At 48.8% G+C, this 27,307-nt stretch overlaps 2 protein-coding genes across 7 annotated transcripts in view; one reads left to right on the top strand and one right to left on the bottom strand.

Annotated features, from left to right (window-relative positions):
• Positions 1–17,277, top strand: part of cdh4 (cadherin 4, type 1, R-cadherin (retinal)) — a 129,237-nt gene extending 111,960 nt beyond the window's left edge. For 2 of the 3 annotated variants that reach the window (XM_057031407.1, XM_057031405.1), the window contains 9 exons: positions 4,228–4,365; positions 6,968–7,153; positions 7,242–7,495; positions 9,507–9,658; positions 11,917–12,153; positions 12,800–13,033; positions 13,200–13,339; positions 13,671–13,835; positions 14,167–17,277. In XM_057031407.1, the coding sequence (XP_056887387.1) occupies positions 4,228–4,365; positions 6,968–7,153; positions 7,242–7,495; positions 9,507–9,658; positions 11,917–12,153; positions 12,800–13,033; positions 13,200–13,339; positions 13,671–13,835; positions 14,167–14,373 (1,713 nt within the window). In that variant the 3' untranslated portion in view covers positions 14,374–17,277. The remainder of the gene's footprint in view (positions 1–4,227; positions 4,366–6,967; positions 7,154–7,241; positions 7,496–9,506; positions 9,659–11,916; positions 12,154–12,799; positions 13,034–13,199; positions 13,340–13,670; positions 13,836–14,166) is intronic. The other variant, XM_057031406.1, reaches the window with a different exon arrangement.
• A 3,261-nt stretch (positions 17,278–20,538) lies between these two features.
• taf4a (TAF4A RNA polymerase II, TATA box binding protein (TBP)-associated factor) lies at positions 20,539–27,288 on the bottom strand. Of its 4 annotated transcripts, none has more exons than XM_057029835.1 (16): positions 26,506–27,277; positions 25,440–26,289; positions 25,148–25,299; positions 24,577–24,696; positions 24,369–24,452; positions 24,118–24,240; positions 23,918–24,007; positions 23,543–23,755; positions 23,306–23,447; positions 23,120–23,213; positions 22,869–23,038; positions 22,645–22,775; positions 22,313–22,438; positions 22,012–22,068; positions 21,806–21,928; positions 20,539–21,662 (listed from the first exon to the last, which is right to left on the bottom strand). In XM_057029835.1, the coding sequence occupies exons 2-16, from the start codon at positions 26,131–26,133 to the stop codon at positions 21,498–21,500; spliced, it is 2,484 nt and encodes an 827-aa protein (XP_056885815.1). In that variant the 5' UTR covers positions 26,134–26,289; positions 26,506–27,277; the 3' UTR covers positions 20,539–21,497. The 4 variants fall into 4 exon arrangements, with proteins under 4 accessions (XP_056885815.1, XP_056885817.1, XP_056885814.1 ...); XM_057029837.1 differs by having other exon boundaries at positions 26,594–27,277; XM_057029834.1 differs by having other exon boundaries at positions 25,440–27,277.
• Between the last annotated feature and the right edge of the window lie 19 nt (positions 27,289–27,307).

Below are 27,307 nucleotides of genomic sequence, written 5' to 3'. Positions count from 1 at the left end.
CCCGAGGTGCATCAGATGACCGTGGGCGGCAGCTTTTAATGGCCATTGTTCATCACGACGCCCCCCGCCCTTACACACACACACACACATGCTTTGCTGTATTTGTCAGGACTTTCATAGACAGAATCCATTACCCAGTTCCATACCCTGACCAGAACTGACCCCCGAACCCCAGCCTGGACCCAGTTCTAACCCCTTCAAACTACTGCATGTCGCCCCTAAAATGGTGGGAGGTTGAGAGGGAGCAGCAAAAATGGCCTCACGTCTCAAAAATGGCCTTTGCTGGTAGAATGTGGATTTTGCTACTGGTTATGTGGGCAGTACGAGGGCACGTGTGCACGGAAATATACCTCGATGTTCACTGTGTCTCCCTTTAAAATATTACAACCAATGATTAAATTACACACACATCACCATTATGGGGATAATCTCATCGCCATAACTCAAATGGCTGATTTTACAACCGACACTGAAACACATCATAACATTAATACTCCCTCTGGTCCCTGCAGACCATAATTCAATCAGGCATGTCTTAAAAACAGCAAATTGAGGGAGCAAATTTAGGCGGACTGATAAAAATAAAATTGGATCTAATTTTACAGGGGAGCGATACAAACGCGTGCCGTCGGCCGAGCTGGGCCACGTCCCTGTTACCGGCGTTGACCCGGGCGCCGGCTGACGCGTGAGGGAAGGCTCATTAATCCGGACGCGTCGAGCCGGGCTCTGTCCTACCTGCTTCCCATCCTCCCGCTAAAACTGGGACACACCTGGGACTCAACCCACCTGCTGTCAGGGTCAGCGGCGTGAAACGTGGCCAGCATACACACACACACACACACACACACACACACACACCCGCGCCGCTGTTGTCAGAAGTGCCTTACACAGAGCGCTAATACCCAACACATCCGGCTGGATTCCTGCAGCCGCACAGATGCACCCTCACTATGGGCGGTGAATAAATGTTTCCGCGGCACATTGGCGCTCTCTCCGCCTCCTCTCGCTCCTCTTTCTCTCACACTTCAGTTAATCCTCTTTTACCACGATGGCGCCTAATTAGAATATCCATGTGCTAATTAAGGGGTGAAGCAGGTTCGCTCTTGTTGAGGAGGCCAGGGGGGACGCGGAGGCTAGCATCGAATGGCTTACCTCTGACACCGCTGAATACCAATGATTCCCGCTCGCTCGCTCGCTCGCTCGCTCGCTCGCTCGCTGCCGGCAGCCCCGTGTCGAACAGCCTAAATGCTCCACCTTCCAGATGAATGCTGTCGGTTATTGAGCGAGAGAAGGCGCCAGTTACCCTCGCGTTCATCACGTTCTCCTTTAAATAGCTTATAATCCTCTTCCGTCATCTGGGCGCTTGTTCTGAGCTGCAGAATTCCGCATTCAGGGATGTGAGGGGCCATATTGTGGCGCGGTGAATGTCGGATGATGATGTCCGTCCAGTTGAGGAGTAAGGGAACCGGCGAGGGGCGCCGGTGCCAGGGCTGGCGCGGGACTCCTCCGATTGTACCCTTTCAATGTGGCTCAGGTTCCGCTGGCAGCTGCAGCTGCCGTCCGCTGCGGCGTTCCAGCCCGTCTCGGTTCTGTATAAACCTTGATTGGAACGGCCTGCTGTGGCGAAGCCTCGTGTCAGGCGCTCCAAAACACGGACGCCAGCTCGGAGCTGGATTATTTTACTGACAATTAGAATCCTGTGAGTGCATCCCTGAGCAGAAGCAGTGCTGCTGTAGATCCACATTTCTACCGAGTTTGTGCATAATGAGTCCTTTTATGGTACTTAGGCGTCTTAAATTAGATGCAATTTATGCCGTTTTAGAAATCTACCTGTACCGAGTGTGTGTGCCTGCGAGTGGGAGGTCTGAATTTAAAAAAAGACACATTTTGTGTGGAGGACCTGCATGGTGAAGCTTATTTTGGGTGCTAAGAGATGTTTCACCTCTTCCAAAAGCTTGAGTTTAGTTGGGATGACACCACAGAGATGTTTTCCACCCACCAGGTCAGATAAGTGGAGGTCTAATTGGAAGGGAATTCATGACCGCACTGGAAGTGGCTCGTCGTTGATGTTCCCATTTTAAACCTGCTTCTTCCCGTTTGACTCAAAGGCCATTAATGTCTGGAAGCAGCATCTTCTGTTCCACACAGATGAACTTATCGCATACATACGCGAGGAGATACGCAGATGAATAATGCAAATGCCCATTTGTGCTTCATTTTCGATTGGGACTAACAAATTCTTAAAGGTTTGCTGCTCTACAGTGGCGGGATAATGGCGGCCGGGTGGACCTGCTCCGCTCTTTAGGGATCCAAAGTGATTTGATTATGCGTAGCAGGATTTCTTCAGCGGACGGTGCTGCAGACACGCAGCTGCATAATTCCAGCCCCTGCAGGATTTATTTCTATTTGTTTTGCAAAAGAGTTTTCTGTTCAGCTTTCTTGTGGGCGGGTGAGAGGGGGACCGGGGGGGGGGGGGGTGCCTGTGAGACGTGCGCCGTCTGCAACTGCACCCTCCTCTCAGGTGTAATTAGCGTAATTCAGACATCAGATCGCCTCAATCTGCTTCTTGCTAATAAGATCTTTTTGGTGATGATCCCCAACAAACACCAATAGTTCCTGTTTTTTTTTTACTTCCCTGCACCTGTCCTGTTGGCCTAAAGCCGTTTTCCTATTTTATTATTCTGCTAACTGGGTAGTAAACCATCTAATTTGGCCTCGACGGAAAGGGGTTTTATTGCTGGCAGCGCTCGGCGGACAGGTGTTCCTGTGGCCCACGATGGCGTTCAGACTCTACAGAGGAAGTCAGCCTGGACGCTGCACACTTGTGAGGAGTGTTACTGTTGGACTGAGAGATTTTCTGTTGAACACATCTATAGAACTCATTAGAGAGCCTGTTACTCAATTGGTTGGACAGGAAAATCTCTCTCTCTCTCTCTCCCTCTCTCTCTCTCCCCCTCTCCCTCTCCCCCTCTCTCCCTCTCTCTCTCTCCCTCTGTCTCCGTGCATGCACGTGCCTGAGTGTCACACCTATTCCCAAAACCCACTGAAGTATAAACGCTATGTTTGTGTTCACTGGGAGGGTTCTCAACTCACTTCCTTGGATGAGTGACGCGGCTCTGCAGGACGCATCAGCCACACCTCCCACTGTGTGACAGCGCCACCTGCTGGATGAGCTCCAGTCAGTTCACCTGCCCAGAGACGGCAGGAAAACGGGCATTACTCAACGCTGCATGTGATTGGGTGTTTCTTCAGCCATCTGGGGCTATTCCTGGATTGATGTATGTGACTGGAACTAAATGAGTCTGCAGAGGAACACATTTATTGGAGGGTCTATTTACTAAAGCGCTCTATGAGGGGAGATAATTATTGATATTTCATTATGAGTCTAATAAAGGGCAGGCAGCATCGAGTTTTCATTAATAGGGCTGGTTTGGTGCAGATTAACACATCTGCACACTTGATAATGGCTGCTGAATGAGTCCAGCCGGGTGTCTTAAATGGCCTCGCTAGTCCGACTGATCAAACAATCAACTGCATCCTTCACAGCTGACGGGCGAGCAGGGAGAGATACGAAAATGTGCCAGAGAGGCTTCGGTTGGGGGGGGGGGCAGACATAGAGTGAGAGTTTTAGAGAGCAGACAGGCATAGATCACCGCAGCCGATGCGCGATGAGCTAGAAAGAGATCAAAAAAGCAAAGAATTCAAGTTAACGATCCCAGCGGATGAGAGGCGCAGCGCAGGGAGATGAAGAGCAGCACTCCTCGGCCGACCGTACACCCCCACGGCTCATATTCTTTTGGGCTTGCTTGTTTTGACTGACACCAGTTCTCAGAAAGCACAACCGCCATTAAAGTTAGCAAACAGCAGCCACAGTGCCAACCACTGAAGCAGCCAGTGCAGTCAGCCGGGCCCGGGCTTGATGTCCGGCAGCTCACCCCCTCGCACCCAGAAACGAGTGAACTCTGGGCCAAGTGATTAAGAAGAAGCATAAACCACAAAGCAGATTAGCTCCAACACGGAGAGAGCGATCTTTGCAGTGGAGGGTCTGGGGACGGGTTGAACTTTCAGCACCACGGACAGCGGCGGAGCCCCGGGAGCGCCGCGTTCTAATGCTAGCGTAGCATTTAGCGCGAGAGGAAAATAGCATGTTGTTAATAGTGTGTGATTTCTGTACCAAGTGTTATTGTGTGTACATTTTTCTAATCCATGATGTCATTCTGGTTCCAGAAAGTGTCCCAGTACACGATCATCGTCCAGGCCACGGACATGGAGGGCAACCTCAACTTCGGTTTGTCCAACACAGCCACCGCCCTCATTAGCATCAACGACATCAACGACAATCCTCCAGAACTGACCGTCAGAACGGTGAGCGGAATCAATCACTGACTGCCTCCCTTTGTTTTCTGCCAGAAAATATCACGTCAAAGAAGACAATTATTTCCTTGGACATTAACATAGTTTACACAGCCGGTGTCCCCCCTCGTATTAACCTCGATAATTATGATTCACTCCTTTTTGCGGCTCATTTGATGAAGAGCCTCTTATAAACATCACTCTGTTCATTCCATTTATCACCTCAGTTTCAAAATTACAACAATCCTGCAACAATAGCGCTAGCAAAGCGCTCATAGAATCCAGAGTAGACAGAAGATGAAGAGTACTGGAGCCCCCACCCCCCCCACCCCACGCTTGTCAGCTGGTTCCTCCTGAGGCGTTTGGCTGCGGTTCCAAATACCTCCACACCTGACGGCAGCAGCTGCCACCCCTCGTTGTGGCAGTATAAACGGAGAAAGTTGCGTGTTTGTGCTGGTTAAATGAGGCTGTTACCATGGCAACGACGGCTGATCATAATGGACTTTTAGTCTTCTCATCTTCTACAGTCGCAGCTTGAGGTAGATGTTTGGGTTTTTGGGATTCCCATGAGAGACAGAGGCCGTCTGCCACGGAGCCCAGAGGTTCCGCACCACTGCCGCACGTGCCCAGAACCCACTCTCCCCGGCCGGGACGGCAGCGCCGCGCGCCAGGCAGTTCCAGCCGCACGGCCTGATAAGAGCCCCCCCAGCCGTCAGGGGCAGAACCCGGAGAACAAGTGGGGGTCGTCCTGTCCTCTGTTAGCAGGACTGGATCTGTCAGCGCTCATCAGGGAGCGGCTCCGGGGCCAGAGTCCTCCCAGTCGCCCCGAAGAAGCACAGAGGCATTCCGAAACATATGTTCATCTCCGGAAACGTGCACAAGGACGTGCACGGAGGAAGAAAATGTCTGTTGTCTCTTCAGGGTCTCATTAGCTCCCTTTCAACCCTTTTCGCTAGTTCAGTGCACATTTGCCTGCGCTTGTAAAAGTGTAATTCCCATAATTTGAGGTGTGACTTTGAGATCATTTCTGTCATTTGCTCTTTTTCTCTGAATGTTTCACGCCCCCCCACGTGCGACTACTTGACTCGGAGAGGCTGAGTTGTTACTGCACGCCACCGGAATAAGCAGATTTTTCTCCTTCCTTCTTTCTGTGGGAGGGGGGCAGAGAACAGACACGGATGCTAACACTGAATGTGCCCCCCATCCCTGTGGAACATCTCAGAGGTTGTTTGTGCCGTTGCTATGTTCTATCTGAATGTACTGATTAGGCCGGGGTGGGGGGTGGGGGGGCAATGATTTCAACATGCCTAAAATGAGGCATGTGACCGGTAGTTTCACATTCTAGACTTTTAACCTTCAACCTTTTAACCGACATACTTCAGAATGATTGAGGATTTTTTTTCCAGCTCTAACAAACAAAACTAAATAAACAGGCTATTTTTTAACGTATTCGGCCCAAAGCTGAAGTCACACGGGACCAAATTGTATCGGTTTTCAACAGTTGATTGAAATAGCTTCGAGCTCAACAGTAGCGAGTCCTGAAATCCACATCTTTTGTCCCGAGTTTGGCTAAATTTTGTATTAAACTCCAGACAGGCCAAAGAGAGCCATGACACATATGGACCGGAATTCTATCTTTTTTAATTATTATATGCATTTTTGTGCTGTACTGAAGGAGTCCCATTGTGCTGCCACATAATACGTTCAAATGTTGCCTCCCCTGCTCATTTCCTCTCCTTTGTACCAAGCAAATCCTTCTGAAACTGTGTCTCTGGTGGCTTATCAGCAGCTCCACATTGCCTCTAGAGAGAGGGGCCATTTTGGAAACGGCCTCCCCAACAGTCGCAGGCATTTGTCTGCCTTCGAGGGAGCGTGTCCTGTTTCCCCACTGACGGCTTCGGCCAAGCGAAGTTTGGCGCAACAGCTCGGGGCGGAAATGAAACGGAGAAGCCCACGCAGAAAATACGGGGGGGGGGGGGCTTATTTAATTTGTTCTGAGCTTACGAGAGGAGGCGAGGAGAGAAGGATAGGGAGGATAAAGTTATTGATGTGAACAGCAGCTGGCGGATGCGCCACATAAACAAGTCAATGCTCCAGCGGAGGAAAGCCAGACATGGTTCAGCTGCGTATTGGAGATCTCGTCCCAGCACGACCGTCGGGAGCAGAGCGGCACCACTGGGGGGGCTTTAAACTCTCTCTTCCGTTCAGACTGCAGTGATACGGAGACCATTAGCCACAGATTATTCCAGTATCGCTTTAATTACAGCGCTAATCTCACGGCCTGGGTGTGGTTTGTGCTCCGAACCTCCGTTAAATGTGTAAACACCTAACTGAACGCATCCGTTAATTCAAATAATGAGTTTTATATGAGCTGGTGCTGGAGGGAGGGGGGGTTGGAAGATGTCGTGTTTCTGTTGCTGCCACCTCTGAAGAAATATTTCTCAGCTTGCCTCTCTTTGCCATTCATTTCCGGCGTAACGGCGCTCCGCGTCTTTGTTTTCATTCGGGAGATTATGGGGAATGCTAAGTGGACGACGGCGGCGCCAGGGCGAGGACGTCATATGTCCTCCCCACATTTTCACCACCGTCTGCTCTTCCCTCTCCCGCTCTACAGTTTTCAGGGGAGGTCCCGGAGAACAAGGTCAACGTGGTGGTCACGAACCTGACAGTGGTGGACAGGGACCAGCCCCACAGTCCCAACTGGAACGCCGTCTACCGCATCGTCAGCGGAGATCCCACCGGACACTTCACCATCCGCACCAACCCCATCACCAACGAGGGCATGCTGACAGTGGTCAAGGTGAGAGATCGACTGGACGAGGCCTCTGTGGTCGCCAACCCTCCCCCCTCCTCATTGACCTGTTTCTGCCCCACCGGGTTTCCTCCAGCCAGTCGACTTTGAGATGAACCGCGCCTTCATGCTGACGGTGGTGGTCTCCAACCAGGCCCACCTGGCCAGCGGCATCCAGTCCTCGCTCCAGTCCACCGCAGGTGTCACCATATCCGTCCAGGACGTGAACGAGCCGCCCGTCTTCCCCGTCAACCCCAAAGTGATCCGCTTTGAGGAGGGCGTGCCGGCGGGGACCACTCTGACTGTGTTCGCTGCTCAGGACCCCGACCACTTCATCCACCAGATAGTCAGGTACACCTCAGGCATCGGCTCGGACCCCCCCAGTTAACCCAGCAAAGCTCAGCGCTACTAGAACTTTTGACTGTTTGTTGTCCTCAAACCATTTTGGTGTCCAAATGAGCCAGAGATTCTCCTCGGTACACAACTTCCCTTCTATCCTCATCCACATTTGTTTCCCATGTGTGTCTCTACGGGCCTTTTGTGTTGTGTTGTGCGTGTTTTCGTAATTTCTCAAAACCGTCGCCGTCAGTTTTTTCACTCAGGGAAAAGATGTCTCCGTAGTAACCGCATCCGCTCCACATTCCTGACCAATCACGCAGCAGTTGTTGGACACCAGACGAGACAAATGACGCGTCGAGGACATGCTCGGGAAAAATTTAAAAAAAAAAACAACAACATGGAGCAGAGAGAAGCCGACAGGAATGTGTCAACGTTCGTCACGTCGCGGTGGCGACGACAACGGCTGGGATGTGGTTGCCTGTCAGATTTCTTCGTTTTGCCAATGTAATCAAATCAAACCGATGCTGATTTAGACGCCACTTTCCTCAGTGTGACACACGACACTGCACAGGAACAACAAAAAGCTTTAAAAACAACCCAAACTTTACTGAAAATGTAGCACAGATTGAGTCGTTAACCGTGTTTTCCAATGCTGTCAAGCTCCGCTTGTCTGTTTCCTTTTTAGAAACGGGAACATTTTCGATCTCAGAGTTTGTGTGTCTTCTGTGACATTCTGGTCTGACGTCCTCACCTACGTCCCAGTCTCCGGTCACCCCCCCCCCCCCCCCCCCGTTGCTAGGTGACTGGGCGTGATGAGGTCATCCAATAATGAGTTGGACATCAACTGTCTCCCCTCCTCGGCTCGCGCCGGCCTTCTCCTCTTCCTCCTCATTGATCTCCTCCTCCCTCCTTCCTAACAGGGACCCTCAGTGGCCGCTGTCATCGACCCTTTGTGATACAAACTCCCACGTGGCCGCCGTGTTCCGCCGTGTTCCGCCGCGCCGACGAGGGAGATTGATTTTTCTTAATGTCAGTGAGATGGCCTCTTCTCACCGAGGGGCACAGTGCAAATGTTACCGAAATTGTTAGCGATGGCAGACATGGGAGATGTACTCGTACATACACTGCAGAGTCGGGGCTGTGCTCACGTCTCGGGTTTTGTCTCCTAAAAAGGCACGCCGTGCGAACCGCCAATCCTCCGAACCTCGCCGCTCCCCTTTTTCCCCCCCATTGATGGGACGTCAGAGCTGTCTCCGCAGGAGCCAGCAGATGCTGGGATGCTGCTCAGACGGTCTCGCGGCTGCCGCTGGTGTATTCTCTGAGCGTGACCTCACGCGAAGCATCGCTAAAGCGTGCGCATTAATGCTCCAGGGCCGAGACGAGCGCTCACAAACAGTGAGCCACGGTGGGAAACATTAGAGGGGAGGGGAGGGAAGAGGTTTTTCAGGGAAATCAATGTGAGGTTGATGACTTTTACATGCTAATTTTCCTGTTGTTACAGGAAATGGAATTCCAAAAAGAAGTCAGGATGAAAGCAGCTGAGATGGGAAACAGCCGTTTCCACTGTAGAAGCTGTAACGTCCATTAGCTAATACGATGTTAACCATTACAGCTACATGTAAAACAACTGATGCCGAATTAACTCAGTTTAGCCTTAGCTAGCTTGATCGAATTGTTGCCCAGACTGTTGAAATCCTGATTTCGATTAATGACGGAGAATCTCTGGTAGAATCCCTTGTAGTGGGCCTCAAACCTCTGTCACCATGGTGACAGACAAACCGTTGACCTCTCAACACGATAAATAGGAATCATTATGGACTTCATTGTGCAGCTGTCACTTTTTACATTAATAGCCGCTGCGTGGGTTGTGGTGTAAACAGCACATCTTGGTTTCACAAGTTACCGAACATATGCGCTTCCGACACTAATGCGATATTTATAATCCGACATTTTGAAGGATTTGCTTATTGGGAATTATCGTGGATTTTCTTCTTCATTATTCGATTCATCCCTCTCCCTGCAGATACTCCAAGCTGTCAGACCCAGCTAACTGGCTCAAGATCAACAGAACCAACGGTCAGATCACCACCATGGCCCTGCTGGATCGAGAGTCCATCTTCGTCAAAAACAACGTGTACGAGGCCACGTTCCTAGCTTTCGACAATGGTAAGTCTGGTAAGTCAGGCTGATACAGTCCGTGCTGAGCCGTGTTAGAGCAACACCTGATGAGCAGTTCCTGTTTCAATCGCTCCTATATGTGCAGGAACGGCGGAGTTGATGCAGCGTTTCCCTCCTCTCGCCTCATTTTTCCATCTTTGAGCTCATGGAGCTCCAGCTAATGGCAGTGTTTGATATCACACGTTGGCAGGGAGTTCCAGCAGCCGAAGTCGGGCAGCTCTTCAGACGCCTTTTGTCCTTACTGTGTGTAGCTTATTCCGACGCAACAGCGTTTATCTTTGCAGACTCTGGGGCTTTGGGAAAAATACAGAGAACCTCTGCTTCTTGTGGTTTACAGTAGCTGCACAGAAACAGAAGAATATATTAGACTGTTGAGAGAGAGAGAGTCAGGAATTCAGATCAAACTCCCCAAACGAGGCAGCCCTAATTAAAACAAAGGAGCCCAAATGCTTTTGTCAAGCCTCCCGTTCCTTGTTTTACTGTTCAGAAGCATATTTTCAGCACGTGTTGGGGTAATACGGGACAATTTGCCAGGCAGGTTGTCTCATTTCTGCCAAACTCCGATTTAAAAAATAAAATAAAACAAAAAGTGAAGGGAAGGGAAGCTAACACAAATCAATATGACTTCACAAATAGATTTTTTTGTCGTATTCATGAAAATCTCTTGCGAGCTGTTGAAAGATCACATATCTGACCTTTTTTTCTGCAACGACCTTCTCACCAGATAACCCAGTAAGTGGATGAATTGTGTATCGATGGTGTATTGTGCATAAACTATGCTGTGTATAAATACCCCGACCTTCTTCTGAAGAGGAGATCAGTGACCCAAGGTCTTCATGCAAGCTCTCAGCTGCTGCAGCCGTGCACAGAGCCAAAGCCCAAAACACTGCAAATAGAGACACTTACTGTCTTGGTAGGAGGCATTCAGGTGTCTCCTACTCTGGTGGGAAATGAGGAAACAGTTGCCCCGAAGCACACAAAACTAAGCCCAGAGTCTTGACTGACTATTGATCATAAAGCCTGGCGTCAACAAGGGGATAAATTCCACTTTTGATTGAAATTCTTCTCGAGCAAGGCACAAGAGGCAGCGCAGGACGCAGTCAATCATGACTGACAAGATGGCCGATGGGCCCTGGGATCTGGGAAACAGGCTTTCAGATACTGTAGCTGACGCGCAGACTTATTATCAGACACGGGGGGGGGTTACTGTAGTGAGGTCTATCTGTTCGGTACTGCATGAGGGACTTGGCTCAGTGTGTTGACAGGCTGTGTGCCGGGGGGTTGTCAGCCAAGTATCAAGGCTACGATAAATCGCTGCGGCCTGTTCAGCAGAGCAGCGCGCGTATTCGTTTGTAGAAGAAACCCACGATATTATCACAACTCGCGTGGCGGAGGGTTGACTGCCGTTGCGTGACGTAGCCTTCAGTCCTTTCTCAACTAGGGATGCAACTCCCAAATTTTGCAGAACGACGTTCTGAATAAACACGACTAGCTAAAAAGCTAACTACAATAGCGTGACTTGTAGCATCATCCTCTAAAGCCCGAACAAGCTTCGATATTGGACCAAAAGAAACACATTTACGTCGAATATGTTGTTGGTTTAACATCTCATGAAGAAATGGTAATGCAGAGATATAGATAGAGCGAGATCTGCTCCAGGAGTGAGACAGCAGCACTGCTGGGGTCAAAAGTGCACGAAGATTGTGACGCGACAGATTTTCCCGCTCTCCTTTTAATCAAGAGGCGTCGCAGAGCATCAAATCTGTGTATCCCCTCACTCACTCGCCTTTGTTTTGGTCCGACAGTTGTGAGAAAGCCTGAATAAGTTATGATGAGATTATGTTGCCGGATATAGTGAGAATTTAGCCTTTGAGTCGTTTCCCAGGGGGCTTTGCAGAGCACAGACAACACTAATCTTCATGTGAGTGTTTCCCCGTTCAGCCTTTTTCAGAAGGCAACCCGTTCGGAGCACAAAGGCTCTAAAACGTGCGACTCTCCGTTTTCTCCTCCGTTGTTTTGCGTCTCTGCGTTAAATCGGGATTTGTCAAAATTAAATTTTTCCTCCATTTGCGTCCTTTTCTTGCTTTTTTCGAGGGGTCTCCCGGGACAGCACGAGGATTGTGTTGCCGTCTACTCACTTTTGTTGCTCCATCTCAACTCATTCCATCCCCTACACCCCCCTCCCCCCCCGCCTTTGGTCGCCACCATCACGCCGTCTCCGGCTCTGATCCTGGTCTCCCATCTTTCTCCTCCAGGGTCGCCTCCAGCGAGCGGAACAGGAACGCTCCAGATCTACCTGATCGACGTCAACGACAACGCGCCGGTGCTGATCCCCCGTGAGGCTCAGGTGTGCGACCGCGCCCGTCCCAACTCCAGGATCAACATCACCGCGGCAGATGCGGACGCCGACCCCAACGTCGGGCCGTTCGTCTTCGAGCTGCCGTCTTTCCCCGCCAGCGTCCGACGCAACTGGACCATTTCGAGACTTAACGGTAAAAAGAACGCCGCAAATATCGGAGCGCTCTTTCTGATGAGTAACACCAAACAGGTACTTAGCGGTAATCCATCAGCGTTCCGAAAAACTCCAGCTGAATTAAAGCGTCGAACTAACAGATGGGACGCGAAAACCCTCAACGGAACAAATGACAACATCAATCAGCGCGTCCGCGATGGCCGCGAGCTGTGAGAGATGTCCAAGTTTAACAAAACGTCTCATGAAGCTCACAGTGAGAGGAGCCGGCGCCTTCCAGTGTTGACACACGATCTATCGCTCGTGACAAATGAGGTCCATTCATCTCTCTGTCCCCCGAGCAGCCGACCTGGTACCTAATCCACCCAGATGGATGTACGGCAGCAGTTGTCTCTGGGACACATCTGATCACATAACTGGCTTCTTTTCCACTGAGCCTCCTGTCCTAGCTTGACTGAGTGATGGATTTATTAGCGCTTTTAGGGTTTGGGGCTTCTTTTCTTAACTTTCCCAGATGTGCACCTTCATGTCAGGATGAGTTTTATGCACTTTGTTTCGGCTCAACTTTCATTGCTGACCCATAATACCCTGAAGACAGTAATAGTCGCACTACTGTGGCGTATTAATTCCTTTTTCCCAACCCTTCATGTGTTTCCGTGCGCGCGTAGGCGACTACGCGCAGCTGAAACTTAGGATCTCCTACCTGGAGGCAAGCGTGTACGAGATCCCCGTCATCGTGTCTGATTCCGGAAACCCTCCTCTGTCCAACCGCTCCACCATCAGAGTCAAGGTTTGTCCCTGCGACGACAACGGGGACTGCAGCGCCACCGGAGCCGTGGCGGCCGCCGGCCTCGGCACCGGCGCCATAATCGCGATCCTCATCAGCATCATCATACTGCTCAGTGAGTACCGGGGACTCAATATTTAACTCAGTTAAGGTCACAGAAGAGAATGAATGTCCATGTCGGGGCGTCCTGTGCATCGCACGCAGGGAGGACGACTGTCCAACTGATGGACGCGGTGACAGTTAATGCTTCTGCTACGTTGACCTCGGTTGTGTGTGCACAGGCATGGTCCTGCTGTTCGTGGTGTGGATGAAGCGGCGGGAGAAGGAGCGGCAGGCCAAGCCGCTGCTGATCGACCCCGAGGACGACGTTAGGGACAACATCCTGAAGTACGATGAGGAGGGAGGCGGAGAGGAGGACCAGGTAGGGCCAAGGTGGAAGACAGCAAGGAGTCCCAAATCCTCTCAAGTACAACAAATAAGACATAAAGAAGTCACATTTCTTCATACGTCTATCGGTGCTGATTACATTTTAGGCTTTTTGGTTTGTGTAAAACCTGAGAGATTAAAGGAGAGGAGAGAAATATCAGCCGAGAGTGTGAGGATTTGTAAAAGTGAACTATATGACCACTCAGAGGTCTGAGTGACCCCCCCCCCACCTCCCTCGCGGTGTGGCAGCTTTGCCAGATTAGCTTGATTTGTGGACTTTCTGACCCAGTGGTCACTGAGATGTTTCTCTGGGGGTCTCCGTCCAGGACTACGACCTGAGTCAGCTGCAGCAGCCTGAGTCTTTGGATCACATCATCAATAAGCCGGCTGGAGTGCGCAGAGTGGACGAAAGACCCGCGATCGGCGAGTCCCAGTACCCCGTCAGATCCAGTCTGCCCCACCCTGGAGATATAGGAGACTTCATCAATGACGTAAGTGTGTCGGTCTTATCAGAGATGTGAGCTTTAAGGACTGATGAGTCGCAGTGCATGGAGCACATTTGGGATTTACTTATGGAAAAGACAGTTGTTTGTTGCTGGGCAGATTAATACCAGATTAGAAGAATGTCTGATCACCTGTCATGATCAGGATGGAATGTTTATACCATTATTTTTGGGTGAAAAACATATTTTATAAGGTGCAAATTTTCCACCAACAGAATTGGAATTGGAAGAAATTCTTTCTCCTGTGGAAGTTTGTGCTTTTTTATTACGCTCCTGTCAAAATGGTGGCTTATTCCGGGTCCAACCTTCCGTCCTTCAGGGTCTGAGAGCAGCGGATAACGACCCCACGGCCCCTCCCTACGACTCCCTGCTGGTGTTCGACTACGAGGGCAGCGGCTCGACAGCCGGCTCCGTCAGCTCGCTCAACTCCATCAGCTCGGGCGACCAGGACTACGACTACCTCAACGACTGGGGCCCCCGCTTCAAGAAGCTGGCCGACCTGTACGGTGGAGGGGACGATGACTGAGAGCGGAGATAGGGAGGGGGAGGACGGAGGGCTGTGAAAGAGGTTTGGGGGCAGCATGGACGGTATCAAAAACCACCGATTGGGGGGGTTTGGTGGGGTCGGATGGACACGAGGCAGGTTCCATGTTGGACGTATGAGACGCAGACTCCTAACATTTGCTCACAGTGACCAAGCCTGCAAATATCCACTGCAATGCAACTGTATTCTGGCTTTATATTTTTAAGTGGCGAGTTTGTAGTGTGAACTTTTATTTCCCTTTTCCTTCATTTGGTTGTTCTCTCACCGTGCTGGATCCGGAGCTCTCTGGGAGCGAATCAAGGCGGCCTCGAGAGGCGCACGCAGTGCATTTGTGCTTTAATCGATCGGTAAATCAGGACCATCTCTTGCTTTAGTCTCATAACGAGGAGAATGTTTTTTTGGGGGGGAGGGGGGGTGGGTGGGAGACGCTGATCTCTGACTCTCTGTTTCACTCTGTCAACTTGAATTTCCTTAGAAGAAGCACTGTCATTTTATAAAAGTGCCTTTCGTGGTGTGTTTTTGTATCAGACTCCTGCTATCTCAGGATCGGTTGCCATTCGTGGAGGCACGTCTCTCTCGCCAGACCCTGCCCCTCAGCTGTGCTCTGCCCACCACCCCCCACCCACACACACACACACCACACACACACACACACACACACACCACTTACTATGGTACGGACGAAACAACCCCAGCAGCCAATCACAGTAGGGAAGGACACAATCTAAGAGTCGGGTGGGGCAGATCGGACATCACGACCAAGACGAAGCCAATCAGAGTCATTGTGGGGGAAGCCCCGCCTCTTCTCCCCAACCTTCACCTGTCAACACACTGACTATTTAGGACCGTTTTTATACACGTGGGGGTTTTCTATTTCCTGGAGAATGCCTGCCTTTCCTCCGTGGACTGACTTTAGGAGTCTTTGTGTTGACATGCTTGCCCGCCCTCTGTGGTCGCGTGTCGCTGTCTCCACCATGTAAAGCTTACGTAGGCACGATCCTGCCAATCAGACGGACGAAGGAAGTGGGACTGGGGGTCAAAGGCACTTGACCTGTCCTTTTTTCAATTTCATTAATTTATTCTTTTTTTTGTCGCCTTGAACATTCCTGTTTTTATAGGCCAACAAAACTATTAAAAGGTGCATGATGATTTTTTTTTAATGTTTTACTCAAAGCACTTGTTACTACGTGGTGAGAATGTGAAAATAGTCAGCAGAAATTACAGTATATGGATATACTCTGTATATACAAAGTCACTGAAAAAATAAAACTACTGTAAGACACCTATTTTTGAAGTATTGATGACATAAAGGTTGCTGCTCTTTCTCCCATCCCTCAAGATAACAGTTCTTTTTCTTGTTTGGACATCTTTAGGAGCAAAATTCCATTTTTTTAATGATGCCTGCTTAAACATGATTTGCTCCTCCTCAATCTTGTATTTTCTAAAAAAAAAAAAAAAAACAATGCCGTATTATGGATCATTTCTATGCGAAACTGAAGCCTTTCACCTGTTCTCTCTGACACTCGTCTGTCCTGGTGGCCACTGGCTCGATCCGGGGCTGCTTCTCAGCCCGGTTCAGCGTCCTAACGTGGGTTTTATTCATAGGTGTGTGCTTTGGAGAAGGTTTAAAAACTGTGCCATCTTTATTGAATGTGTTCCCCTCTGTGTGCCACATCCTCACCTGTTCTATAGTGGTCATTGTCACCCGGAGCTTTAAAATAAAATGGGCCTCTGTCAACTTTAAAATCCTGATTTATGACAGCATTATGGCGCCTCATGTGGGCTCAGAGCGGCCGTATCGATGTGTCTGACGTTTTAAAGTACTGTGTTATTGAAGACGCTGGGTCAGAGAGTGGCGGCCTCTGTCCCTCTCGCCCACACGGATTGACCGGGATAAGGATGATGAATGAAGTAACACAAAAGACTGCGTCTCTTTGCACCAGCAAATGTATCACAGATGTGCTGTGGAAAGTCCTTTTAAATGTACTGTTTTTGAATGTGAGTTTTAATGATTTTTTTTTTGTTTTTTACGCCTTTTGCATTCGTGAATTCGACCTTTGACCCCTGTGGTGTGGATACAGAAACATGTCCAGTCCAGCAACAGAAGAAGGGCAGGGCCCGAGGTCACCAAGTATATTTCCGTCCATTCCCGTGATTTCAATTACTCGGCTAAAAAAGAAAAAAAAAACCCACTAGGGACTTAGAGGGTCTTAATCCTCTCCCGGCTGTGTGTCTATCAATTAGCCACGCTATTAATCCCAACGGCGTAATCTCATTAGATGGAGCTCCTTTAATGAGACGCCCAGAGAGAGCGAGAGGGGCAGCGGCAGAGGGAGGAATGAAGATTAGGGGGAACATGCAGGTAGGAAGAGGTGATTAGGAGGTGGGGGGGGTGGTTAGAAAATGGGTTTGGAGGAAAGGTTAAATGTGAGGTGGAGGAACTGAGCGCTCCTCAATCACTTGTTGTCCAAACCGAAATGAAGCGGTGAACCGGCCTGCATGAATGTGCAGCATCCTGGAGTGTAACGATGCTTCACCCTCAGCAGGCTAACGAGAACATCCGCTAATAAAGCTACATTAACCTTTACTGTAACGGCCAGGGCCCCCACGTGTCTGGTTTCATCGTTGAATCACCAAAGCCAGAGAGGCACGTATACAAAAGGTCACCCCGGGCAGCCGGCAGTTAAAAAGATTAACTTGAGAGCGGCGTGTTTGATTGGTTTATCTGTAATGGCTCGGGGCCCCGGCAGCAGATCGGCGGAGTGAAAAGCAGAAGACAAACTCCACTCAGGCCTTTGATAAATGGAGTCTGCAGACTGAGAGCTCTGCTGCTGGCTCCCAGCCAGGGTTTGTGTGTTGTAAATAAAGTTCTCCTCTTCAAACGCGTCCCAGCCTGGCAGTTTTCATTTTCCTGTGAAATGGAGTCTCCCGGGCCCGGTGCTGGGAACGGTCCAATGTGGGAAAAGTGCCTCCGGATGTTGGTGATGTTCTGACGGCTGCTGGGTGATCAACTGTTGGTGTCCGTGGAAGGTGCCGTCAATGACGGAACGTCTCTGAGCCTCCCGCTATCTGAAGCATCAAAGGATTGGAAGAAGCGGGACGCTGGTAGAATATCTACTACTGAACCGGCAGATGTTCCGGCCACGGATGGCTGGTCCGGTGAAGACGCTGATGTTTTTTGTCGGTCAGGGCCACAGATCCTGTTTCCTGTCACTTGTTGTCTTTTTATGCTTTCATTAAACCGCTGATTAATTACTTGAGCTGATCTTTGTGTCAAAGGTGTGAGGGACCCTCAAGGTGACACGTTGTCCTGCACCACCATTGTGTACTTCCGGTTTTGGCCACTGGAGGTGCTGGAATCCATCCAGGCAGCCACTCGGAGGCGGGAATACACCAGGAGAGGTCAGAGGGCACCAGATGTGTGATTCTTGTGCAGTATCATTTTTGTAAACATTTGTGGTGAGTAGGTTTAAAGACCAACAAGGGCTCCAGCACCTCTTTGACCTGGATTATTAACAGGAAGCTTAAATCCAAACCGATTTTTGTCTCATTTTTGACAGTAACACAGCCTGAACTCACCGACTCTCTCCTCTCTGACGCTGATGGTGCACGTGGACTTCCTCGGCCCGGCTCCGGCTGCAACTTGCAGGCCGACTTCTCTGGGTGATTACATGCTAGAGTGCATTCGGATATTTCAGATTCATCCCCGGGGAGGCGCGGCGGTTCCAATCAACTGGCTGCCATCCTTCACCTTGGCCACAGGTTAACTGCCTTTCCGGGGCCGCACGTCTGAGCGGTAAGAGACGGCTCCTGCACAGCCAACTCACTCTGGTGTCCTTAAGGCTACAATCAGGCTTCCACTCTCATCCACTCCTCCATTTCCTTCTGTCAGCATCACTCCAGGATGATGGGCCACCGCTGCATTAAAAATAACGGATGTGCCGCTCTGCTGTTATTATAAATAAACCTGCTGTAACAGAATTACACTAAGAGTGTGTTGATGATATTCCGGCAGGACTTGTCTGGCCACGCACCCACTGTAAGCTGATTAAACACATTATATACGTTTGACTTGTGCACATGAAATCCTCTTTAGATTTAAGAGCTTCATTTGCATACGGTGACATTTGGGTTTAATGGCACCTCAAGGCGAGGTCGGCGCATCAGGACATCATTTTTCCCTTTGAGTTCCAGGAATTTAAGCTCTTGTGTTTTTAGTCACGTTTTTTTTTCTTTATTACGACACAAATGAGTGTTATTTTAAGATATTTGCCTGAAACAATTCCAAGTTCAAGTTCACAGCTTGATGCGTGTCTTCCGGGGCCTCCTCGTGTTTGATTTTTGTGCTGCCTGATGTCTGCTCCCGACTGATTTGACATTGGTTAAGGAGGATAATAAACATATTCAGGGATCACAGCGGGATTGCCATTCATTCGGAACCCGTGCTGCAACAAACCATTTAGTATCTCTGTGTGAGCTCCTGCCTTCCAGCACGCGTCACGCCTCCCTCCATGTTTCGTCTGCCAGGACCCTCAGCGTCCTTCCCGCCCCGCCTGGACATCCACTGCCTGCGTGATTCAGCTCCATTAAAGAGGCCAAAGAGGCTGTTAACCCCTGCATCAATACCTCACAGGTCCAGCCCCTCTCAGCAGAGCACCCGAGCCGACCCCGTCTGAGTTTGCATTTACAAGCTCCGAGGAAGTTTTGGAATAATCTGTCGTGAGCCTGATGTGGCCCCGGGTCAGAGTCTTTCATTTGTCCTATGAAGTGCAGAGACAGGATCAGAGTTTGTCACATCGGTTTATCCAACCTTCTCGGAGAGAGTTTTATTCATAAGCCGCTTAATTGTCAAAATACACGGAGGCACTGAAAAGGATAAATGTAATTGACTTTTTTTACTTTGAATTTTTCTTACAGCGTGAATAGGCAGTTGCATTGTGAATACATTAAATTATTTGGTTTGGAATATATCCACCCTAAGAAAATGTAACTTTAACCTTTCTTTTCATCAGAGTCTTGATTTACTAAAGATTCTTTTTCTCATAAAAATGTAATTCGTAGATTCAGACAACAGCATCGATGACTAAGTTCAATGCAACGCACATAAATGAGGTTTTTTGAAACCGTTTTTCATATCCTCCCCCCAAGGTAATAGGAGAAAGCAGAGCAAATTAAGAAGTTTAATATATCTCACCGAAAATGAATAAATAAAGAAATAAAAAGGGGAAGATGTTAGCTTTCTCTTCTTGCCTGTGGCAGGCTCAGGGTGTTTACCTAAAAGCCTCAGGTGCAGCGACTCAGATGTCGCCATGGCAACCACAGCATCACAGTTGTAGCTCTGGCACTCGAGTGGGAGCTTATGTGGACTTAAGTCTGAAAGAGCAGCGGTGTTGAGGAGTGGAAGGAGGATTACCAAGAAAAATATTGAATTGGGCCGAAGCACAAAGGCCAAAGTCGAACCAGAATCACCGGCACAGGCAGACGGTTGGGCAGGTACTGAGCGCAGCCAAAGCCTCATTCTTTGTCACAGCACAGCAGCTGCGATATTGTCCAGATGACATCTTTCTTTCTGGATTGGTTGTTTCCCACTCAGTTGTTTGGATAGAGAGGATTAGATAGATGTGGACAATCATTACAGTCCGACCAGTAAGGTTTGCACTATTCACCACAAACAAGAATCTGGGAGCTTAAGTCCACTGCAGAGCCACCACGAACGAACCACTGTCCCCTAGCGGTCGTCTGATGTACTGACATCATGGAACCCATCACCTCTGAACTCTGCAAATATGCACTCGCCGTTCCTCTCACACACAAAAGATGACCGAAGATCACCGTACCAGCAGGTGGCTCAATCTGAAATCGCTTTGAGTTGGTCATAGGTTGGAACGTTAACAGCGGAGGTTGCAGCTGTCGCCAGCGACAAGGGTCGCAGAACTATGTGCTGAAATAATGTTCATACAGACCCAAAGAAGGAAAAACGGTGTGCTGCATGTGGTTTTATAGCCACTAACCGATTTAATTATAACCTTGGACAGGTACAGTATTATTGAATTAAAAGGCATTCGACACTTCCCATTTGAGTTAAAGCAATACTGCCCCCCAGTGGTCGCCTTGGGAGTAGAAAAATAATGCACCAAACTAATGCAGTTCACATAAAATCATTTTTATTCCAACTTTACAATAGAGAAAATGTGTTTATATTTCTTCCATGACTGGTAATATTTTATTCTTTACAAAACTGCAAAATGTCAGATGTGCCATTTACAAATATACAGGAAGAAACTCCATTTTGTTGAGTGGAGGCGCTGTCAGTCATTATTAAAAGAGTAAAAATGTGGGCCGCTACAAAAATAGTTTCCAGTAGATTAGGTTTGGCATGGGTCTACAGCTTGGGAGATGGTTGTATTCTCTACAAATCAAAACATGTATAATGATTTAAAAACGACGACAAAAAAAAGAGCACCTTTCTTTTTAGACACTGAAAAACACACCCGATGAAATTTAAGTCATTTTGGCTTGATTTAAAATGTACACAAAACAACTGAGATGATGATTTGAAATAAATAACTAAATCATTAATTTAAGCTCCAGTTCAGTAAATAAATATGTGAGAAAAAAAGACAGGAAGTGACAGAGACAGGTTAATTACTTCAGGGTGGCTATATGGCTTATTCATAGTTAGGAAGGCAACTCAGTAGGTTATACAGTCTAATCCAGTTAAGAGAAAAGTAAAAACTCCAAAAACAGCTGGTGATCTAATTTCTTTGCTTTAAATCGAAAGCACACACAGACATTTAAAACCCACACGGTGCTGCAGGACAGTGCATTAGTTGTACATTAAGTAGTTCCACACCCAGCAGGTCAGCAGTTTCTGCACAGGTCAAATAAACACCATCGGGGTTTGAAAGAAAACGGGCATTAACTAGGGAAAGAGGTAGAGAGGCCACCCAAAATGGCTACCACGCGTGCTGTAAATCTCAAACGTCCTAAAATGTGCCTCTTCTTCGTTTCCATTTGTTTTTCCAGTCTGGTCTCACCTGCTGTGGAGTGGGACCAGTTGCTCTCACCACTCACCTGGGCCGCCCTTCACTTCTCCAACGTGAAGCCTATTTGAGAAAGCTCTTGTAGAGGAAATGGGAGCGGCTGGTGAATCTCTCGTTCTCCAGGCAGAAGAGCAGGTCCCTGAGATTGACGCGTGTGATGCGCTGCCTCGTGGGCCTGGAGCCCGATGTCCCAGCGCCGCTGGAGAGAGAGGGACACGTCCCTGATCCCTGCAAGATACACACCAGCAGGAGGGAGCAGGACAGAGGGGGTGTTTGTTTTTAAAACCATTGCTCAACAACAGATGTTACCCTGAAAATATCTGTGGGCTATTATTGATAGACTTTGATGGCCTAAATGAACTGTGTCCTACCTCAGCACCAGAGGAAGAGGATGGAGAGTCCAGAAACTTCCTCTTCTTCCTGGGGCCGATGGCAGCCAGGGCCGTCAGGTTGGCCTCCCTTTGTCTCAGCTGAGCCAGCTCCTGCTGCTGCATCTAAAAAAACCCCAACACCAACGCCAGTGTAAGCCGAAGCAGCTCAGGTATCAACGAGACAACCCTCCGTCCTCACAGCTCACCTCTTTTGCCTTCTGTTTCAGACGCAGCTGTTCTGGGTCCTCCTGCCGGGATCTAGACTGCAAAGGCCAACAAAGATTTTGAAGTTAGACCAGACTAGAAGCCAGACTGAAATAATGAAGTCAGAAACATTCCACAAACTGATATTCTCTCAAAATCTAAATCAAATGCTGGTTTTTGACTCAGCAAAGACTCCACCCGTTGGCTGTGTGTGATCGCTGCTTATGCTATAGCTGAAATATGGACCACAGGTGAAAGAAACCCTTCTTGAGCATCTTAAAGCATCATCTGTGGACGCTGTACCTTAGCTGCCTTGAGGAGGATCTCTCTCTCCTGCTCCTCCTTTCGCTGTTTCTCTAACTGGTCCAGTTGCTCAAAGAACTTGAGCTGAGCCCGAACATCGCTGCCCTGCTCGTAGTTGTCATCCTCCTGCAAACCAGCAGCGTTAGACTGTTAATCCAGCCGATAGCCCAAGATTACAGGAAGAGAGACGAGCGAATATCTGCATGTGAATGGAAAGTGCCTCGGGGCAGAAATCTGAATTACACTGAGGAACAATAATCATTATTTGTGTTATAGTTCCTGAAATGAATATTTTACAAGAATTTGCATCTTTATTGGTGCTGCCAACAAACCTTGAAGCTGATGTGCCTCTGCTGGGCCACCAGAGAAACCTTTTCCAGCAGATTCTGAAGTCTCTGTTGAGTAGCATGTGAAACGTACTTTACTACTTCAGCTCCCAGGTCAGTCACACCGTACTTCCTGCCTGGAAGAGAACCGGCGCGATGCGTTTAAGCGTGACAGGGACGATGGCCGGACGGACAGATGGTCCGTTGCAAATGGATTTTCAGATTCTCACCGATCTCCAGGATTCTCCTCTGCAGCAGTGAAGTGGAAAGAAAGGCCTCGTCTTTACAGGAATGTGTCACCACGCCGACAAGTTCAGAATTGGTTGCTAGGATGTTAGCACTTTCTTCTGAAAGGTTAACTCCAGCCATGGAAGCCACGTCGTTGATGTCATCATCATCTCTGAAACATCATTGCAGCATGTAAAGGTGACGATAACATCATCGAAATAGAGTCAAACCATTTGGGCTTTGTCGTTCTCACTTGAATGTTCCGCCAGCCTCTTTTAGCTGATTCTTCTGTGCTGGGGTAAGAGCTGTGGCAGAAACCTGTTTGGAAGCCAGTGGTCTTACAGGGCCTGTAGGACACAGCACAGTCCTAATAAATACGACCCCCCACACACACACACACACGAGGACACATGTGATGCTGTGAGTGTGTCATCTTCACCTGGTTGCAGGTCTTTAAGTTGGACCCGCTGCTGTCCCAATACCATGTGACCAGGGGCCGGGTTCCTGAGAGTCACCATGGGGGTGGTTGCTAAGGGGACCTGAGGACGCAACACTGCTCTCTGCTGCTGAGGCTGGAGAACCTGGAAGGAAGCCACGCAGAATATTTCACACGATGGATGTAATTAGTGACATCGAATGTTTATGTTTATTAAATGTCTCTTTTAGATCTGTCTACCAGTGAAGTGGTCTGTCCTAGTTTGGTGACTCCTGGTTGGAACTGGGGCCTGTTGACTGGAACAGGGAGGCGGGGGGCGGGGCTGCCCAAGACTACCGTGCTGGAAATGGGTGAAGCAGAGGTGACCGGAGCTGAGGATGGCTGGGGGAGCTGACTCTGCTGGATAAAGGCTGTGGAGTCTGGGGTGAGCTGCCTTAAGGCGGGGAGGCTTCTCTAAAGAGGAGAAACATACAGCTGGCTGAAACAACAATATACAATCCCAGAACAGTTCCATGCCCCAAAACAGATGTGGAGGATTTGAATTTATGTTGACCTCAAGAAAGTTTTAGCTACGTTCTGGTGGAGAGAGCTGACAACAAAGCAGATGTTTCCTACCATCAGGAAAGGCACAAGGTAAGGTTGAGGTGATGAGTTGAGCTCTTTGTATAATCTGCCCGTGAACTCCTCAGCTTCCAGTTTACCATCCTAAGAAAAAACACAGGCAAATAAAATATGAGTGATTTTTTTTTTAGTGCAAAAAGATCCTTCTCTGTGTTGAAGTTACAGTGCAACAGTTCTTTTCAGCACTTACTCACCAGCAGGTCCTTGACCAGCTCTCTCACAAGTGCTGCAGTCTCTGGTGACTGCTTGCCTGTAGATGCCAACTTCATCAGCGTAGACAAAAAGTTCTTGCATTTCTTTACATTCTCTATTGTCTCCTGAAAAAACATAAAAATTAGAAATGAAATGTTTAACCACTTAGAGGTCTGCAGCACTCTCTGCTGTTGTTTTTGGCGCGTGCTGGTTGTTCTGTCGACAGTTACACCAGTTTAATAGCATGACTTACTTTGCTCATTGTTACTGTGGTAACTGTGGTCCCAGCTGTTTTGTTGATGGTCCTGGTGATCGTTCCTGAGGCCCCGATTGAGCTCTGTCATGACACAACATCGCAGTTAGTTTTGTTGAAATGTTCAAATAATAAAACATATAGTAAAAATATAATAAAGTCCGAAACATTTATAAGCGCCTTGACAGGGGTTTTCTGGTTCCACTACCTGAAGGACAGGCGGTCTGTGAAGGGTGGTAGTCGCAGGGAGTGATGTCGGAGCTGGACAGCCCTGATGGATGATGGTGCTGGGTGCAACCGGTTTGCTGATGACGGTGCCTCCGGGAGCCTGAGAAGAGCCACAAATTGTCAAAGGGTACAAAAGGTTGGTCGTTAAAAGTGAAAACCACACAATTACATTAGGATCTGTGAATTACTACAGTGGAATTGTAGACTCTTAAAATCAGACAGCTTCAAAAACAACTCAACACCCCAAAGCAGTGGCTTCTTATCCAAGGCATTGACTTATGGCTTCAAATATGTGTGATTATACAAAGTAATCGCTCAAAATAGTCCAACTTATCCTGTTTTCCAACATATCCTGGTCATTTTTGTTCTATTCTTTTGATGACATGTACATAGTAATTAAATACGTTATGTTAGTCTTTTTCTTCCTTAGAAGAAAGATATGTGAAAGAGGCTTAAAAAGACTAGAATCAGCTGTCTATAATGAGCACTAGTAGTCTCACTGATTACATTAACAGAGATGACAATGCTCTTGTTGTCAGGAGGGACCTCACCTGGACAGGTGACACGTTTGTTGGCGTAGCGGTCCGAGGTGCCCCCCCTCCCTGTGCCTGAGCCTGAGCCTGAGCCTGAGCCTGCACCTGGGCCAGAGCCTGCTGAGGAATCATGAGCAGCTGTCCGCTCTCACTCTGTACAAGCACCATCCCTAAACCGAGTAAATACATAAGCAAAAGCTTCAACTTACAAACCATGAGCACTTTCTTTAAGACTATTTAGCAATCACGAGAGGTCAATTCAAACCCATTAAACATGAGGATTAAACAACAAAAAAATAATGCAACCAACCTGGTGGGATTTGGATGTTATGAACACTTGGTTGTCCTGGAGAGGTCTGGGGAAGCCTCGGGGCCAATGCTTGAGGTGTCAAAGCTCGGACTCCTCCTTGGCCGGCAGCCACCGTCCCCAGATTCCGAGGAGTGCCGGGAATGACAGCCAGCTGCGATGATGTCTGTATTGCTTGAGGCGGCTCTGCCTTGATGACATGCAACCCTGTACTCACTGTTACAGAATTGGTCGGCTGGTTGTTGTTCAGAACAGAGGTTTGTACAGCAGTCCCTGCCTGGCAGGAGGTGCTGGGGGTCACATTATTGTCCCCATTCAGGTTCATGCCTGACCTCCCCGATTGCATAGGTGGCCTTGCAAGTGTCACAGTGGGTCCGGCTGCCTGGCTCATCGGCTGAACTACATTCTGTGAGGTCATGACAGGAGTCTGAATTACACTGTTCGATGTTGGTGGCGTTACCACACTAATCAGCCCTTTTGACATCGGGTTCTGCCCAGATTCACTTGTCGACCCCTCGGTGACGGCAGTACTTCCTGAATTGTGAGAGTTCATAGTTTGGCTCCCACTAAAAGTCTGCACTGGGTATGAGCCTATTTTCCCCGAGTGGCCAGTGAGAGCAGTTAATCCGCTACTAACAGGTGTTTTGCCATGGTCGCCTCCTGCTTTGGAGTCCGTGCTGATCGTCGGTGCATCCATAGTTGGACCATAGGGAGCTCTTCGCGATGAGACCCCCCGTAATTCAACTTGTTTCGGAAGAGCGCGAACAGTCTTGGATGTGATGGGGCAGGTCGCTGACACATCTACTTTTCTCTGTCAGCTCTGGCGCTTGTTTGACGTGTATATTTGGAGAGACTAAGAGAGAAACAACACCGGTGAGGTTAGTTACCTGTTTCAGCAATCGTGTTGACCAAGTCCCGGCTGGACATTAGCTCGACCAACCCCTTGTTTCGGAACTATAACCATGTAATTACCGGCTCCCCCGCAACTACCCCACTGGTTGCTGTGACACGGTAACGACAGCTGTGACCCTACACGTTGCACAAAACAACAAACTATCGTTTTATTCACCTTTGAATTTAAAAAAGACCCATTCAGCAGCCAAGCCCCAACCGCCATCTTCACGGCGCTGCCAGCTTGTGAGAAGTAAGGCACTTACCGACTGACATGCGCATGCGCACTACGGCCGGGCACCTCGGCGAAGGGATTTCGGCGGGCTGTGATTGGCTGGAACTCATTGTAAAAGGCGGTACCAATGGCTTCAGCCGTCATTCCTGGGGATGCACGAGACGGAACAACATCGCAGTAGCCACGAAATATTTTCCTTCAAATATTTCCCCGTCGCCGGCCTGTATCTGTCAACACGAAGGCCGTTCGACTTCAGAATTGTCCCGCCCAGCACTCGGTGAAGCGATAACGAGGTTTACAACAAGCGAACACGCCTAATTTCCTAGTTTAATCACTCTCGAAACGCCGTGCAAGATGGCTGCAGTGTTTTAGCCACCGAGCGAAGTTGTAGTGAAGAGGCGTATGGGGACGCCCCGCCCACTTCCAGGACAGGAAATACTGTCGCTGTCAGTAATAAATCCGATTAAAAGTGCTGTTAATCCCATATCCAGTTTACGGTTTGTCCCCAAATTCTGTTAATCAATAAACCACGTACGCTTAAACACTTTTGGCTTACATTTAAAAATGTTGCTGTTGATATTTACTCAAAAATCGAAAATGATGAATCAATAAAAGCAAGGTTGTTTACAAGGGGGAAAGTACGGTCATTTGTAGACACTGAAGCTGGAGTTTTCTACTGACATTTGAGGAAAAGTTAGATAAATATAAGTACGAGAATTACATTATGTACCACTAAGCACCTTTA

Source organism: Takifugu flavidus, chromosome 4 (genome assembly GCF_003711565.1).
Source record: "Takifugu flavidus isolate HTHZ2018 chromosome 4, ASM371156v2, whole genome shotgun sequence".
Taxonomy (NCBI): Eukaryota; Metazoa; Chordata; class Actinopteri; order Tetraodontiformes; family Tetraodontidae; genus Takifugu; species Takifugu flavidus.
Note: the sequence above shows the minus strand (reverse complement) of the source record. Positions and strands in the feature narration are given on the sequence as shown.